This window comes from Pezoporus occidentalis, unplaced genomic scaffold (genome assembly GCF_034315485.1).
Source record: "Pezoporus occidentalis ecotype Australia unplaced genomic scaffold, CSIRO_AGI_Poc_V1 ctg42, whole genome shotgun sequence".
NCBI classification, from domain to species: domain Eukaryota; kingdom Metazoa; phylum Chordata; class Aves; order Psittaciformes; family Psittacidae; genus Pezoporus; species Pezoporus occidentalis.
In genome coordinates this window covers 6,055,740-6,069,648 of record NW_026915747.1, presented here as the reverse complement: position 1 = coordinate 6,069,648, position 13,909 = coordinate 6,055,740, and the positions used below count along the sequence as shown (strand labels likewise).

General features: G+C 48.2%; 1 protein-coding gene across 1 annotated transcript in view; it reads right to left on the bottom strand.

The window, feature by feature from the left end:
- The window catches only part of LOC134171759 (collagen alpha-1(VII) chain-like), a 110,039-nt gene that overhangs the window by 50,671 nt on the left and 45,459 nt on the right, over window positions 1–13,909 (bottom strand). The window contains exons 38-54 of the mRNA XM_062634294.1: window positions 12,333–12,368; window positions 11,423–11,458; window positions 11,104–11,139; window positions 10,237–10,269; window positions 9,092–9,163; window positions 7,796–7,855; window positions 6,707–6,742; window positions 5,529–5,609; window positions 4,747–4,782; window positions 3,784–3,828; window positions 3,501–3,572; window positions 2,819–2,854; window positions 2,670–2,705; window positions 2,344–2,385; window positions 1,615–1,668; window positions 246–284; window positions 47–82 (exon numbers count right to left, since the gene is read on the bottom strand). Of these exons, the coding sequence (XP_062490278.1) occupies window positions 47–82; window positions 246–284; window positions 1,615–1,668; window positions 2,344–2,385; window positions 2,670–2,705; window positions 2,819–2,854; window positions 3,501–3,572; window positions 3,784–3,828; window positions 4,747–4,782; window positions 5,529–5,609; window positions 6,707–6,742; window positions 7,796–7,855; window positions 9,092–9,163; window positions 10,237–10,269; window positions 11,104–11,139; window positions 11,423–11,458; window positions 12,333–12,368 (786 nt within the window). The remainder of the gene's footprint in view (window positions 1–46; window positions 83–245; window positions 285–1,614; window positions 1,669–2,343; window positions 2,386–2,669; window positions 2,706–2,818; window positions 2,855–3,500; window positions 3,573–3,783; window positions 3,829–4,746; window positions 4,783–5,528; window positions 5,610–6,706; window positions 6,743–7,795; window positions 7,856–9,091; window positions 9,164–10,236; window positions 10,270–11,103; window positions 11,140–11,422; window positions 11,459–12,332; window positions 12,369–13,909) is intronic.

Below are 13,909 nucleotides of genomic sequence, written 5' to 3'. Positions count from 1 at the left end.
GCTCAATTACAATCACCTTGTCAGAAGAGGGTCAAAGCATTCCTACCTTGATACCATTTGCTTCAAAAAGCCTCTCCAGATCCTGCAAGAGGAAAGAAGGGTCAGAACTTCTCCTCTCTTGTCCAGACCAGGAAGCTGGTGCTGGGGGTGGCTGACAGCTAAGCTGATGGACCCAAACCAGGTCCCCTAACCCCAGACAGAGGGAGGTGTTTCCAACATCAATATGCTCTATAAATCTTATTTACCTGCATTTCCACTCCTTTGCCTGGTGGACCTGGTTCTCCCTTCAAATGAACAAGAACAACTCATTAACTAAGTCATTATCCCAATGAGCAGCAAGAAGAGAAGCTCTGAGAAGGGGCAAGAGTCACATATGTGGCCCTTACTCTGCTACCAGCTGATGCTATAACCCTAGATTAAGCCCCATCAGGCTCAATCCTACCCTGGTCAATGGGCTCCTTCACTCCTCCATTGGATACAAATGCTGGCTGCATACAGAGGGCAGGCATGGACCAGAGCCAGACAAGAGCATCATCAAAGTGAGGTTTGGACCAGAGCTTTGCAACATCCCCTTCTCCAACTCTTGGCTATATGTTCAACACGTAAAGAAGCAAAGGTTTTTAGGCCCCTCAGTGCCACCAATGCTGTCACTGTGGTGGCAGCAGTGCAGAGGTAGCAGCAAAGAGAAGGGTGGCCAAGGTGCCATCATGGTTGACAGTGCCTTCTGGATGTGGCCAGTGGTGCTGGTGGCCCTACTTCACATGCAGTCTGGGTCAAATATGGGTTGGATACCCAAGAGCAAGTCACATAGTCAGGCTGTCCATCTCTCCTTGCCCTCATGGTGACACTCTCCATGTGAGTGGTGCCGGGCCACCACCAAAGATGAAGCTACAGATGAGCTGCAATGGCCTGGGAGGTCCAGCACTGCAGCAAGGGACATCTGCTGAGATGGGGGTGACCTGCCCCTCTGATGGGCTTCATTTCACTGAAATCTGGTGTCTGCATTGACAGATTCCGGTGGAATGAAGGGCACCAGGAAGGCCTCGGTGGTGCTGCAGCTCCATGCCAAGGTTAAGGATGCATCTCCATGAGGTGCAGGAACCGCAGTGGTGTGCTGGTTGAACTGGGTACATCTGAGGCTCCTGGATAAGTCTTTGCCTTTACAATGACCTGGATCTCATGCCAGTCAGGAGAGCTACCTGTACCCACTGATGCTGCTTTCTGTACCCTTTTCCTCTCCATTGACTGAAGGAGTTGGTCCCACCTCTAAAGTTCCCTAGATGTGTGTGGTATCAGAAGCCATTTCTTCCATCCCTTTCTGATGTGTTCTTCAACTTGCAGCGGTGAGGAAAGGAAGGAAACATTCCTGAACACTTTAGAACTTTATTCCATTCAACTCCCGAACAACATCTTCTGACCTGAATATTGTGTATCTGCTTAATCGAGTTGTAGGACTACATCATCAGTGTGACCACATGCTTCTGAGCCCATCTCAGAAACTCTGCTTTGAAAACTCAGCCTTTTAGAGAGCCAGAAGAGATGTGAGATGGATGCTCTACCCCTCCCCAGCACAATGGCATCAACACAAAGATGATCCATGCATTCAGAACATACCTTTGGGCCGGGAGGACCTCTTTCGCCTTTCAATCCATCCCTCCCACGATCCCCCTGTAAACCAGAAGGAACATGTTAGTTCTTTGATCCCTCTACAATTGCTAGTGGAGACGGTGGTTTCATCATACATTGTGGCATTTCTTGCTTGCTGGCCCCAGACTAACAGCACCTTTTCCAGATGGACCAACCAGCCTTGTCTTGTAACTATCACACTAATTCACACAATGAAGTTAAATTTGGAGCAGCTCTGCTCTTAGAATCACAGAACAGTTTGGGTTGGAAAGGACCTTAAAGCTCACCCAGTTCCAGCCCTCTGCATGGGCAGGCACACCTTCCACTAGAGCAGCTTGCTCCAAGCCCCTTGGCCTTGAACACTGCCAGGGATGGGGCAGCCACAGCTTAACTGGGCACCCTATGCCAGCGCCTCAGCACCCTCACAGGGAAGAGCTTCTGCCTTATCTCCAACCTGAACTTCCCCTGTTTCAGTTTGAACCCATCACCCCTTGTCCTGTCACTGCAGTCCCTGATGAAGAGGATGATGCTTTGTGTTTGAAGGATCTTTGCTGCTAGCGGTGGGAACTGCGAGTATTTGCTTAAGAAACTTGGAGTTTCAGGCTATGTTTGAAAACCCTGTCTTACAAAAGTAACGAAGCTACAAAATATACAACATGTGGAAAATAATCACATATTGAGCTTCAACACCCATCTTCTCCAGCCAGGAGCTCTTACCTTGTCACCTTTCAGGGTGATGGTGGTCTCCAGAGAAGATACCTGCCAAGAAAAGCAAGCTTTTAGGTGTTTCTGTGTCACAGTCTTCTTGCAGCATCAGTAACACACCACTTGTGGAGGGATTCATTCATATACCTATAGAGGAGCTAGCTGCATCGCTTTGCACCTTTGATAAGGCTAGAAGGGAAATCCATGCCATAACATGCATGGTTGAAAGCAATACATTCTGGCAATGTGCCCTCTGTGGTACCCATGATTCATAACAAATCCCAGTGCATCCCTTCCCTGAACAAACGTGTAAGTCAACAGCAGCAGGTGTTACTCACAGTGCTTCCAGGAGTGCCAGGCAGCCCAGGCTCACCCTAGGAAGACACCCCCACCCCAAAACCCAAGAGTGAGTGGTGCAATTCAACATTTGAGCCCCCAAACAGACTCTTTCTCATGCAAGGTTATAAATGGGAATGTGCAAACCTACAGATTCACCCTTGTCTCCCTTCTCTCCAGTGATTCCCTAGGAGGTGGAGAAAGAAACAGGATAAAAACAAGCCATGGCAGGAGGTCTCAGCAGCCTCTTGCCAGATAAGCATTTGATGGATTAAGAAGCCCATCTTTGAGCTAATGAAATCTGGGTTTCAACATCTCTCCTGTGAAGGGTTCTCTGATACGTGATAAGGGGTAGGATTATGAACCTCTGCCTCGGTGGGAAGGCTCAGCAGGGACTTCCCTCTACTCAGTTTCACAACGTTTGCAGAAACACCATGTCTTTGAGACCTCTGACAATGCTTCCCAAAGTCTTAGGGCTTCCCAAAGCTATGAGAGGGAGATCTCACAATGCATAAGTGCATAATTTCCTTCCCTTACCCACCAGACTGAGAAGCATTTTGTTTCCAACAGTGTGGGTCTGAGGAAGGTTTTGTACACTCAGAACCCCCCAGTGCCCACCCTGCTCTTTAACCTGTGCTCTAGGTAATCAAGCAAGAGGGAGAAACAGCACTGATCTTCCCTATGAAGAGGAGATGCCCTTCCCCAAAAGACAGGGAGGGAGCTTTCTGTGCCTTGCAGACTGTAAGGCCGAAGAAGAATAGGGTTTTCTTCAATTGGCATTGCACTATCTCAAGTCCACCCTCTCTCAACTGCTCCTTTAGGGATTGCCTTACATCCTTTCCAGGTTGTCCGGTGTCGCCTTTTATCCCCTTCTCTCCAGGCCGTCCTGGGAGCCCTCGTGGACCCTGTAAGAAAGGATTTGGGGAAGCAAACAGAAATAGAGCTTCCAGCAGCTCAGGAAAGTAAATACAACAAGAATGTTATCCCCTCCGTGGCTTTTCATGGACATGGACGTTTCTAAGTGGGGACTTCCATTGGGATGGAGAGGGAAGGAGCAACCTCCTCTGATGCTCCATTGTAATCTGGTCAGAAAATGATAGTAATAGCAATTATTACCCTGATTCCTCTCTTTCCTGGCTCTCCAGGGACACCAGCTTCCCCCTAAAAGAGAGGAGTAATAGCTTTTAAAAGCTCGCTTCCATCAGGTTGAACCTTCATTGGTGGTACTAATTTTACTGCACTTAAACCTGGAGGAAAAGTTTAATGGGAGACAACCGAGTACACCTACCATTCAGTGGCTCTAAGGCAGGTTAGATCTCCTCTTTGGCATTCTTAATGTTTGGAAAGCCAGGACAAAGACAGGTTTATGGGATGTCTTAAGTTAGGGATGGTGTTTTCCAGCAGTCCCATAAATGAAGTAAATGGGGCGGAAGGTGTAGGGTGACTGTAGAGTGTTCATATTTGGAGGCAGAATGAGGTTCTTTCCACCAAACCCCACTGTTATTTATGGCAGTCTGTTTCCTACATCAGCTGCAGAGCAGAAAGAACTATCTCCCAAAGAAAGCACAGTTTAGCTGTTTTTTGGCCTTTCGTTTTCAGCCTGCAGCTTTGGAAGATGAAACCAAAGCTAAAGAAAGAGAAAGAAAAGCCAAGGGCAAGATGAAGGGGATTCTTCATGGTCTCATCTAACCTAAGTACAAGTAAACAGGGAATATGACGAGCAGGGGTCAGCTTCAGAACAAACCAAAGTGATTTGTTTTCCAGCTGCTGTTTCATTAACGTGTGCAGTGCCTTGCCCAGGGTTTTGAGAGTGATAAAGGTTTATGTGGGCTGGGAATTAACGGAAGCAAAGTCTTCCAAGGGCTATCCAACCCATGAGACATCACCTCTCACAGAGGACATCCTGCTTTTGTATTCTTCTAAAGATGTCCAGGGATGTTGGTCTCCCTTGGAGATGCTGGGCTGGATGGATCTTCACTCAGTGCATTCCCTCTCTACACCACTATACCCACAGCTCCAGCTCTGAGCTGCATTTGGTCCCCATATAACTCTGGAAGTTGTGGGCTCCCCATTGATTACCTTGGTCCCAGAGGTGCCTTTCCTCCCTGCTTCTCCCTACAACACAATGCACAAGTGCTGGGTTTCACTTCCACCTGTGACCAAGTCCTTTTTACCCTCATTTCCTATTCAGGTTAAGATCTCTTGCTTTGACATCACCAGTGACTGAAGTCAGGATGTGGAGCCTCAGGATCAGAAACGTGGCTTCCCTTGATGATCCCATTCCACTTGATGTTGAAGGACCAACTCAGTCCTTTGAACTAAAGAGAAGTCTTCACTGCCTGTGGTTAGCAGAGGCTTTCCAGAAGCCAGTTATGATGCATTTGTGAGGGGCCACCTTGTTTGATCCTATTATGCCCTCAAACCACAAGCAAGCCCTTGAGGCCTGTTGTGGCTGCACACTGTGCTAGTTCCCTAGTTCCATGACTCAACGATGAAAAAACATGATGTTGAATAACATCATGAATAAACATGGCCTAAAGCACACCCTGATGACAACCTGCAAAGGATCTGCCTCCTCACTTGCAATGGAAGAGCAGACAGATCAAAGGAGACATTAGAACCCTCCTTGATGAGCAAACCACCACGTCTAATCAGAGGCAGTTTGTCCACTCCTGTTTGTTGACCACTGTTGTGTTGAGACCTGTCTCTTCCCCAACCTGTAGAAGATGTGGTCCCATCTTGTCACTTGTTCCTACTTGCTACTGCAAGGGCATAACGTGGGTTTGTTAGCTTGGTGCAGAGCAGTACACCAAGGCCTTCAGCATGACATCAATCTGACTGGATTGATAGCTTCTACTTACATCTTTACCTCTTTGTCCGGTCTTGCCTGGTTTCCCAGGTAATCCTGGTTCACCTTTCTGTCCCTTCAGACCTGTATCCCCCTAAAGAAAACAAGACATTGTTACATTCCTCTTCTGCGTTTCATTGTCCTCATACTTCAGACACAGCAGGGCAGATTCAGACAGCATGCCCAGGTCCTATAGCCATGCAATTGCTTCCATGCTCCTGACTGAAGCTTGGGCTCAGAGCATTACCCTGTGCTAGGATGGGCTGTGTTTATAGTGCTTGCTCAGTGGGTTAGGCTGGAAAGCATCCATCTCTAATGCAGTCCATCCAGACTACACAACCAGCCTTGGCAGACACTGCAGGACAGACCTTTATGAGGTTCTCCACCTCCAGGAAGCTCTGCAGCTCAGCTGAGGTGGCCCATTAGCAGAGACCCAGGAGATGGGTCCTGTCTTGAGAGCATGGTGTGGACACAGGATCAGTTCCCCCTCCATGTTTTAAGTATTCCAGTGTAAAACCAGTTGAGCTCTCATTGATGGGTACTTACACATCTGTCCTGATTGATCTTTGTCAAAGTCACCTTCCTCATCACTCAACCACCTCACCATGCCTCATCCCAACCCAAAATACCCTTTGCTGCCTTTTCTGCTTTGCAACTGCATTAACACATCCTGTCTTGGATGTCTCTCCTTTACTTCTTTTGACATCCAGTTTCTCCATGCCCATGAAGCTGATCCAGACTGGATATCCTATTCATTGGGCTATGTATGCATCACACTATAACATGTCCCAGATCCATATGTTCCTTCAGCCAAGCCGGGGGAGCAATGCTCTTTGAGAAATGCTCACAGTGAGGCAGATTCACTGAACACCACATTAGGGATGCTTCTCTCGACCGTTTTAGAACCTTTGCAAGGAGGAATCCTAAAAGCCAGGATTTTCAGGGTTTTTTAAGGCCTTGTTAAAGATTGAAGAGCATCTTTTCATTGCTATTCTATGCAGGGCTCTGTGTGTCACACAGAGACTTGAGCAAAGCAGGACCTGTTTGGACCTTTCAGTGTTTGAGCCCTCCCCGTGTTTCAACACAAGCCCCATGGCAATGATAAACCACCACTGACTCAAGTTGCCTTGGGTGACACAGACATCAGTCTGATGCAATGCTTTACACGTTGCAATCACTGCACACACTCACCTTCTGCCCTGGTTTGCCAGACAAACCTACATTTCCCTGCAGAGATACAGGCCATTAGTCACATGGAAAGAATGATACAGGTAGAATAATCTCATAGGATCCCAGACTGGTTTGGGTTGGAAGGGACCTTAAAGCTCGTCCAGCTCCAACCCCTGCCACGGGCAGGGACACCTTCCACTAGAGCAGCTTGCTCCAAGCCCCTGTGTCCAACCTGGCCTTGAACACTGCCAGGGATGGGGCAGCCACAGCTTCTCTGGGCACCGTGTGCCAGCGCCTCAGCACCCTCACAGGGAAGAGCTTCTGCCTAAGAGCTCATCTCAGTCTCCCCTCTGCCAGGTTAAAGCCATTCCCCTTGGCCTGGCCCTACAGGCCCTTGTCCAAAGCCCCCCTCCAGCTTTCCTGTAACCCCTTTAGGTATTGGAATTTAGGTACCGGATTTCAGATGAAAGTCCTTCTGTTGTATCTAAAGGGTGCAAACATCAGGCTCACTGCTGCAAAGCTGCTCTTTGGAACCATTAATACTTTGCTGCCCACCTTTGATAGAAGGCTGAGGACCACAAAGATGTTAGCTTTGCACCATTTTGCTGCTTTAAAATCAATGGGACTGTTGATGCCCATGTAGAAGGGCACACCGAGGCATTAACCCAACTCTTACTAGATATCAGCAAACTCACATGGGAGCCAACAGAAGCTTGCACCTTCTTGGACACAAAAGTCAGGAAGATAAAGCTCAAGTTCTCTTTTAGGACATGAAACCTTTGGAAATGGGGCTTCCTTGGCTCTGCTGTTTGCAGAGTTACCAGCTGAGCACTGACCATCTGTGCCCTCTTGCATGCTCATGAGTGATCCTCTCTCTGCACCCCTTTGCACTGACTGTGGATGACAAACCCCATCACACAAAACCACCATGGGCTCATCAAACACAGGGTGAGAGCCCAGCTCCTTCTCACCACCTCAGTATTAACTCCCTTAGGGATGAAGCCCAGCAAATTCACATACATGGAAGTGACAGAGAGATTCTGTCTCTGAAGCTCCCAAGTTGCCTTCTTTGCCCTCCCCTTTCCACATCCAGCCTCTTGCCCCACTCACCCTGTCGCCTGGGTCTCCCTTTAGACCAGGTTGACCGGGAATGCCGAAACCTGGACTTCCCTGCAAAAATCAATGGTGATGTGTGTATCAGTGTAATGCAACTCTATGTACAACAGAGACGCAGCAAGAGATAAATCCTGTGCTGGTGCTGCCTTTATGGCCACCATATAGAACCCCAGACTGGTTTGTGTTGGAAGGGACCTTAAAGCTCCTCCAGTTCCAACCCCTGCCACAGGCAGGGACACCTTCCACTAGAGCAGCTTGCTCCAAGCCCCTGTGTCCAACCTGGCCTTGAACACTGCCAGGGATGGGGCAGCCACAGCTTCTCTGGGCACCCTGTGCCAGCGCCTCAGCACCCTCACAGGGAAGAGCTTCTGCCTTATCTCCAACCTGAACTTCCCCTGTTTCACTTTGAACCCATCACCCCTTGTCCTATCACTCCAGTCCCTAATGAAGAGACCCTCTCCAGCATCCTTGTAGCCCCCTTCAGACACTGGAAGCTGCTCTGAGGTCTCCACGCAGCTTCTCTTCTCCAGGCTGAACAGCCCCAGTGTTCTCAGCCTGCCTCCATACAGGAGGTGCTCCAGCCCCTGATCAACCGCGTGACCTCCTCTGGACTTGCTCCAACATGGTCCCTCTCCCCTCCTAACCACACTTCTTGCTGCTTCTGAGAGATGCTGTTGTGGATATCCAACCTTCACTAGAGTTCTATTTGAGGAATCCAGCATATGCCTCACTTTCCCCATCCTGATCCTGCAGATCTTGGCTGCAATTCTTCCATCCCTATGCACACAATGTGGTGACATGACCCTGCTCTGCTCATTACTGCACTCTTGGGAACACATCCTATGCCATGCTCACTGTTGGCAGTCTTAACCTCAGCACCATTTTGCAGTCCCTTCAAGGGTCAGCCTGCTTCCCATCCTTCCTGTAACTGTTTGTTGCTAAGCAAGATTCAGAAGGAGGTAACAGCATCGCACCAGAGCAGCTTCCAAGCTCAGGACACAAATCTCCACACCTGAAGCTTCAGGAAAGGACAGAGCAGATCCTACTCATCTGCAACCATGGGCAGCTGCCTGACCTGAGCTCTGGTAACTGCATCTCTCGCTGACATCCTTTCAAGGAGCTTTTGACTTCTACATGGGACAAGTCCCCCCTTGGCTTTCAGCACATGGGTGCTCCTTGGTAGCAAGAGTTGGGAGGGAATTCCATCTGCCTCAGAGTTTTCTTTGTGCACATGAACAAAATAAACCCTTCTACACGTAAAGGATGCACCAAGAAAAGCAAGTGCGTTACCTTCTCTCCTTTGTCTCCTTGGATTCCTTTGTCTCCTTGTGGTCCCAAGGCCCCAGCTGGTCCAATGTCTCCCTACATACATAAAGGCACTCCCAAAGTTAATAATACCATGCAGGAAGCCCTGTTCATCTGGCTCCCTTGAGCTGCATTTTGCACTTCCAATGCACTCTGAAAACCATTCCATCGCCCCATCCACTCAATTTTGGGTTTACATTGAAGCTTTCTCTGTGGTACCTGGTCTTCTGCCATACAAAACTCATCACAGGAGTTACACCCTCCCCAGCCATGCAACCGGTATGCTGTAAAGCACCAAATGTACATTTACAGTGGTATAAGCAGGATAAAATCCAGATCTTTTATTTCTCTGAAGGGTGGCAATGAGGTTATCATTATCTTAAATATGTAACATAATCCAGGCCACATTCCATCATGAGGCCACTGCAAAAACCCCAGCCCACTTCCTAATGCAGCCAGTCTGAAGGAATAGAGACACTTTGCTAACCAATGTTAAGCAGTCTGGGCAGTAAGACTAATGAAGGGAGATTGCTCCAACATCCAAGCACAAGGAAAAGTACAAAACTCATCCATATGGAGTAAAAGAGGTATGGAGGAGATCTTCTTGGGTTGAGAAATTCAATTCCCTCCAGTCATGGGGAGGCCAAATGCTGCTTGAGGGAACTAAAGACATGGAGAAATCTCCATCCATGGGGATGCCCAGAACACAAGGCCCCGAGCAACCCAACCCCTGAAGTGGGGTCTATTTTGAGCAATAGATAGGATTAGAGACCTCCAGAAGTCCCTTCCAGCCTCAGTTCTGCTTTGATTTTATGTCAATGCCTCCCTTGGTTGGAAACCAGCTTCCGTGAGTGGCTGGATTTGCACTTGAGTGATGTTTCCCTTCCAAAACTAGCACATGGAAATCCCAGTTTTCCCTGCAGACTAGGGCTAGGAAGAGAATGACAGGTACAAAATGTTCATAAAAGCAAAGAAATACCAGCAGGGCAAGACTGTTGCTACTATTTTAACCTCTCCTCCTAGTCAATCACAAGGGAGATATGATTCAGATGGTGAAACATGGTACAACCTTCCCTGTTTCAGGCAAAGATCTCACCTAAGTTTCAAGCAGTGCTGATTAATGGACTTACCCTGACACCTTTCTTTCCTGGAGGTCCCAAAACCTGAGGATAAATCACAGAAATGCTCTCTTATTTAGGACAAGGATGTTCAAAGGAGGGTCTATTCATGTTATCTTTTCCAACGCAAGAGGATCTCAGTCTTGCTATGGGATAGGAAACCCATGACCAGCACTTATGGCTAGAAAAAACAAGCCAAATCCCAATCCCAGTGAAGCTTGTGAGGAACCCCACCAACTTCAATAGGTTTTGGCTCCAGAGATGGGACTGAATGATCACTCATGTGTGTTATTGGTAGCCTTCTCTTCTCTGCTGTAGCCTTCTCTAACACACACCAAGGACCAGCCTTCAGACAGCAACGTTCCTGCTCATTCCAGCATCCTCCAGGACACATCAGTTTGTCCTGGTGATGGATCTCAGTCCTCAGTGCAACCTTCATGTGCTCCCACAGCCCTTGCAGCAACGCCATGGGGCACGCAGAGGTGGCCACCACCAAAGTTTCACCTCAAAGCTGCCCTAGCATTTGGAGGGACATGAAGAGCAGTGCTTCTTCAGCAGGGACCAAAGCATCCCCATAGGGAATGAGGAGCTAGAGCAGAAGAATAGGCCTGGAGCACAGCGTTTCAGTGGTGGGAGGCTTTATCCTTGTGTTTCCTGAATAGCAGTGAAGCTCCTTTGAGAAGACAGTGGGCAACTGGGGTGCAATGGCTGGGAATACAAGAAGTGGATCAAGGGAGCAGAAGGCTGGAGGGGCAGGGAAAGGGTCTGTTAGTTCTTCCTGCAGTTCAGTGGGACACATCTCTCTTGGTCTACGGGCACTGCTGGTGGTGATGCCTTATAGCTATAGCACGAGAAGGGCTGTAATTTGTTCATAGTTACCCCCATAGCTGGAGCACCTGGAAATCCTGGGTTTCCCTGCAAGGCAAAAGGACATAAAATGAACAATCTGGGGCAATGAAAAATATCTGCCCATTGCCTTCCCCCATCTGTTCCTTAAAACGGCTCAAAACTCATCTCAGAAGCACAAGGGCAAAACAGAGAGGAGATGCTGAGCTCAAGCACCTCCCTGCTGGCTTCATCTATGTACAAACACACTCGACAGTGCTTGCAAAAGCTGCACACATGGAACAAGCTGGGACAGTCAGGACAGCTTCACCTGAGCTACTGAAACATATTGTGCTCTTACTGCTTTGCTTACTTGGTCTCCTTTCTGCCCTGGAGGTCCTGGGAGTCCCTGTAAGACATCAAAAGAGAATTTCCATCAGGCTGAAAGAGAAGAAGGAGATCTTCACCCCAGTCTTTCACTCACTACAAGACAGATTGGCTATAAGGACTCTTAGGTGAGAGACAGAAATCCCCGTGTGTTCTTAAGGTCCTTTCCAACCCTAACTATTCTATGATTGGATGCCTATCTCCAGGATGCCTTATTGCCATCTAGCAGGAGACCAAGCGGAGAGCTGCAAGCTCTCACACCAGGTAAAGCTACCAAAGATGGTCCTTTGCAAGCCAGAAAAGGTATGGAGATACTCATGAGATGCATGGGAGCTACAAGACCAGGTCAGTGCTTTCCATAACCCAGCCCCATGAATCTGCTCAGAACTGGAAGCTGTGAGTATATGGACCTGTTGTAAGGAGCTCCTGCAAGGAGCACTGACTCAGGGAGCACTCAGCCTACTTTTATAGCTATTCTTAGGAAGAAATATTGCTGTCTCTTTTGATCTTTGAGGTGATAACTAAATGCAAGTGCAGCTGCGGGAGCTGTAAACCTGAAACACAGCTCAATAAAAGCAACCTGTGATACTCAGCATGGACCGTCAGAGAGAATTCCAGGTTGGTTTGGCAGTGTTTGCTTGCTGCAGGCTGTCCTGGGGATCTGCCACTGGGGCAAGGTCTATCCTCAAGCTGCAAGCTCCTTGAACCCTACAGTTATGTGGCATGTACCTACGTGGCCCAGTTATATCTGGTCAAATTGGGAGAACCTTTAGGGGAGATCTCAAATCCCTCCCTCTGGATCTCCAGCCAGGTACCTCAACTGCTCTGTCCTGAGCCCAAAACCAGCCAGAGTTTCTTCCCCCCCCTACTCTGCACTCCAGTGCTGCCAGTCTCACCTTTTCCCCTTTAACACCTCCTTGCCCTTTGTTACCCTGGAAAACAGAAGATGCTTTAGTTAAGGCAAAGCCCCAGTGGCAGAGCAGGATGAGACTGGAGGCTCCCATGCTGCAGAACACGCTGAGCATGTTCCCTCCACTGGAGACTGTGAAAGCAGGGAGGAAAGCAAATGAAATAAAAGAAAACGTTAAGTTTATCACATATATATCACATATAGCATGTTATATATCATATATAGCATGTTATATGTATAGTCCATGCTATATTGCATATTAATTACCTGCAGAGTATCTAGAATACATTAAGGTTTCTTGTATAATCAAACATACTTTATATATAATGCCTAATATCAAAATGCATGCATATTGTAATACATAATTACTGTATAGTTATGTCATAATTATCTACCATATAATACACATACAGTACTACATGTACGTATGGGCTGCCCTGAGCTTCATCAGACTGAGCATAACCAAAAGGAGTAAAGTGAGATACTGGTCCAGGGCACAGTTACTACAGTTCTCTGAGTCTATGATACGACAGCTGCTCTATTTACATATTGCTTTTTTATCTTAATTGCTAAAATCTCACAGAATCCCAGGCTGGTTTGGGTTGGAAGGGACCTCAAAGCTCCTCCAGCTCCAACCCCTGCCACGGGCAGGGACACCTTCCACTAGAGCAGCTTGCTCCAAGCTCCTGTGTCCAACCTGCCCTTGAACACTGCCAGGGATGGGGCAGCCACAGCTTCTCTGGGCACCCTGTGCCAGCGCCTCAGCACCCTCACAGGGAAGAGCTTCTGCCTAAGAGCTCATCTCAGTCTCCCCTCTGGCAGGTTAAAGCCATTCCCCTTGGCCTGGCCCTACAGGCCCTTGTCCAAAGCCCCTCTCCAGCTTTCTTGCAGATTTATTTCCTGCTTGAGTCCCTTCCTTGTCTTGTGTCATCTTTGGCTTCACAGCAGAGTTACCAGATTCAAGCTGGAGCTGTATTTGTCCAGTCTCTTTCATCTGGCAGCACCATGAAGCCAAAATCACTCCTCTCCACCAACGCAAGGCTCTCACGTATAGTGAGAGAATTGGTCAAGGTTCTTTTTTCCTCCAAGAGTTGGAAAAAAAATGGGCACTTCCATTAGAAAAATCAAAATCAGGATGGGATCTATCACCCCTCACAGGGGTGTTCTTTCTCCACTGGAAATCTGGGAATGAATCTGGCCTGGAGGAAGGTGTCAAAAACGCAGACGTGAGACAACCTGCTCCTTACGCCTTCCTCCCAAAACACGTTCAATGTGAATTCCCACAGTTCTGGAGAGTTCCACTGGCCACAGAAACGCCATTTATTATTTGATTAAAAAACCCCACATCTTGCTGCCATTCCAGGTCTGAGCTGCAATGACTCCCACAGACCAGGGACTGCTGATGGGTAGAATCATTCCCTCTTAGCTTTTGCGTAGAGGGTCAATATTCCCACAGCCTATGATGATGCGACGTGATCTATAAATCTAAGGCTGCCACAATATTCCTGCAGTCTATGATGATGCTTAGAGCCAGACGCTTTCCTTGCCACCCGAGTACCACGC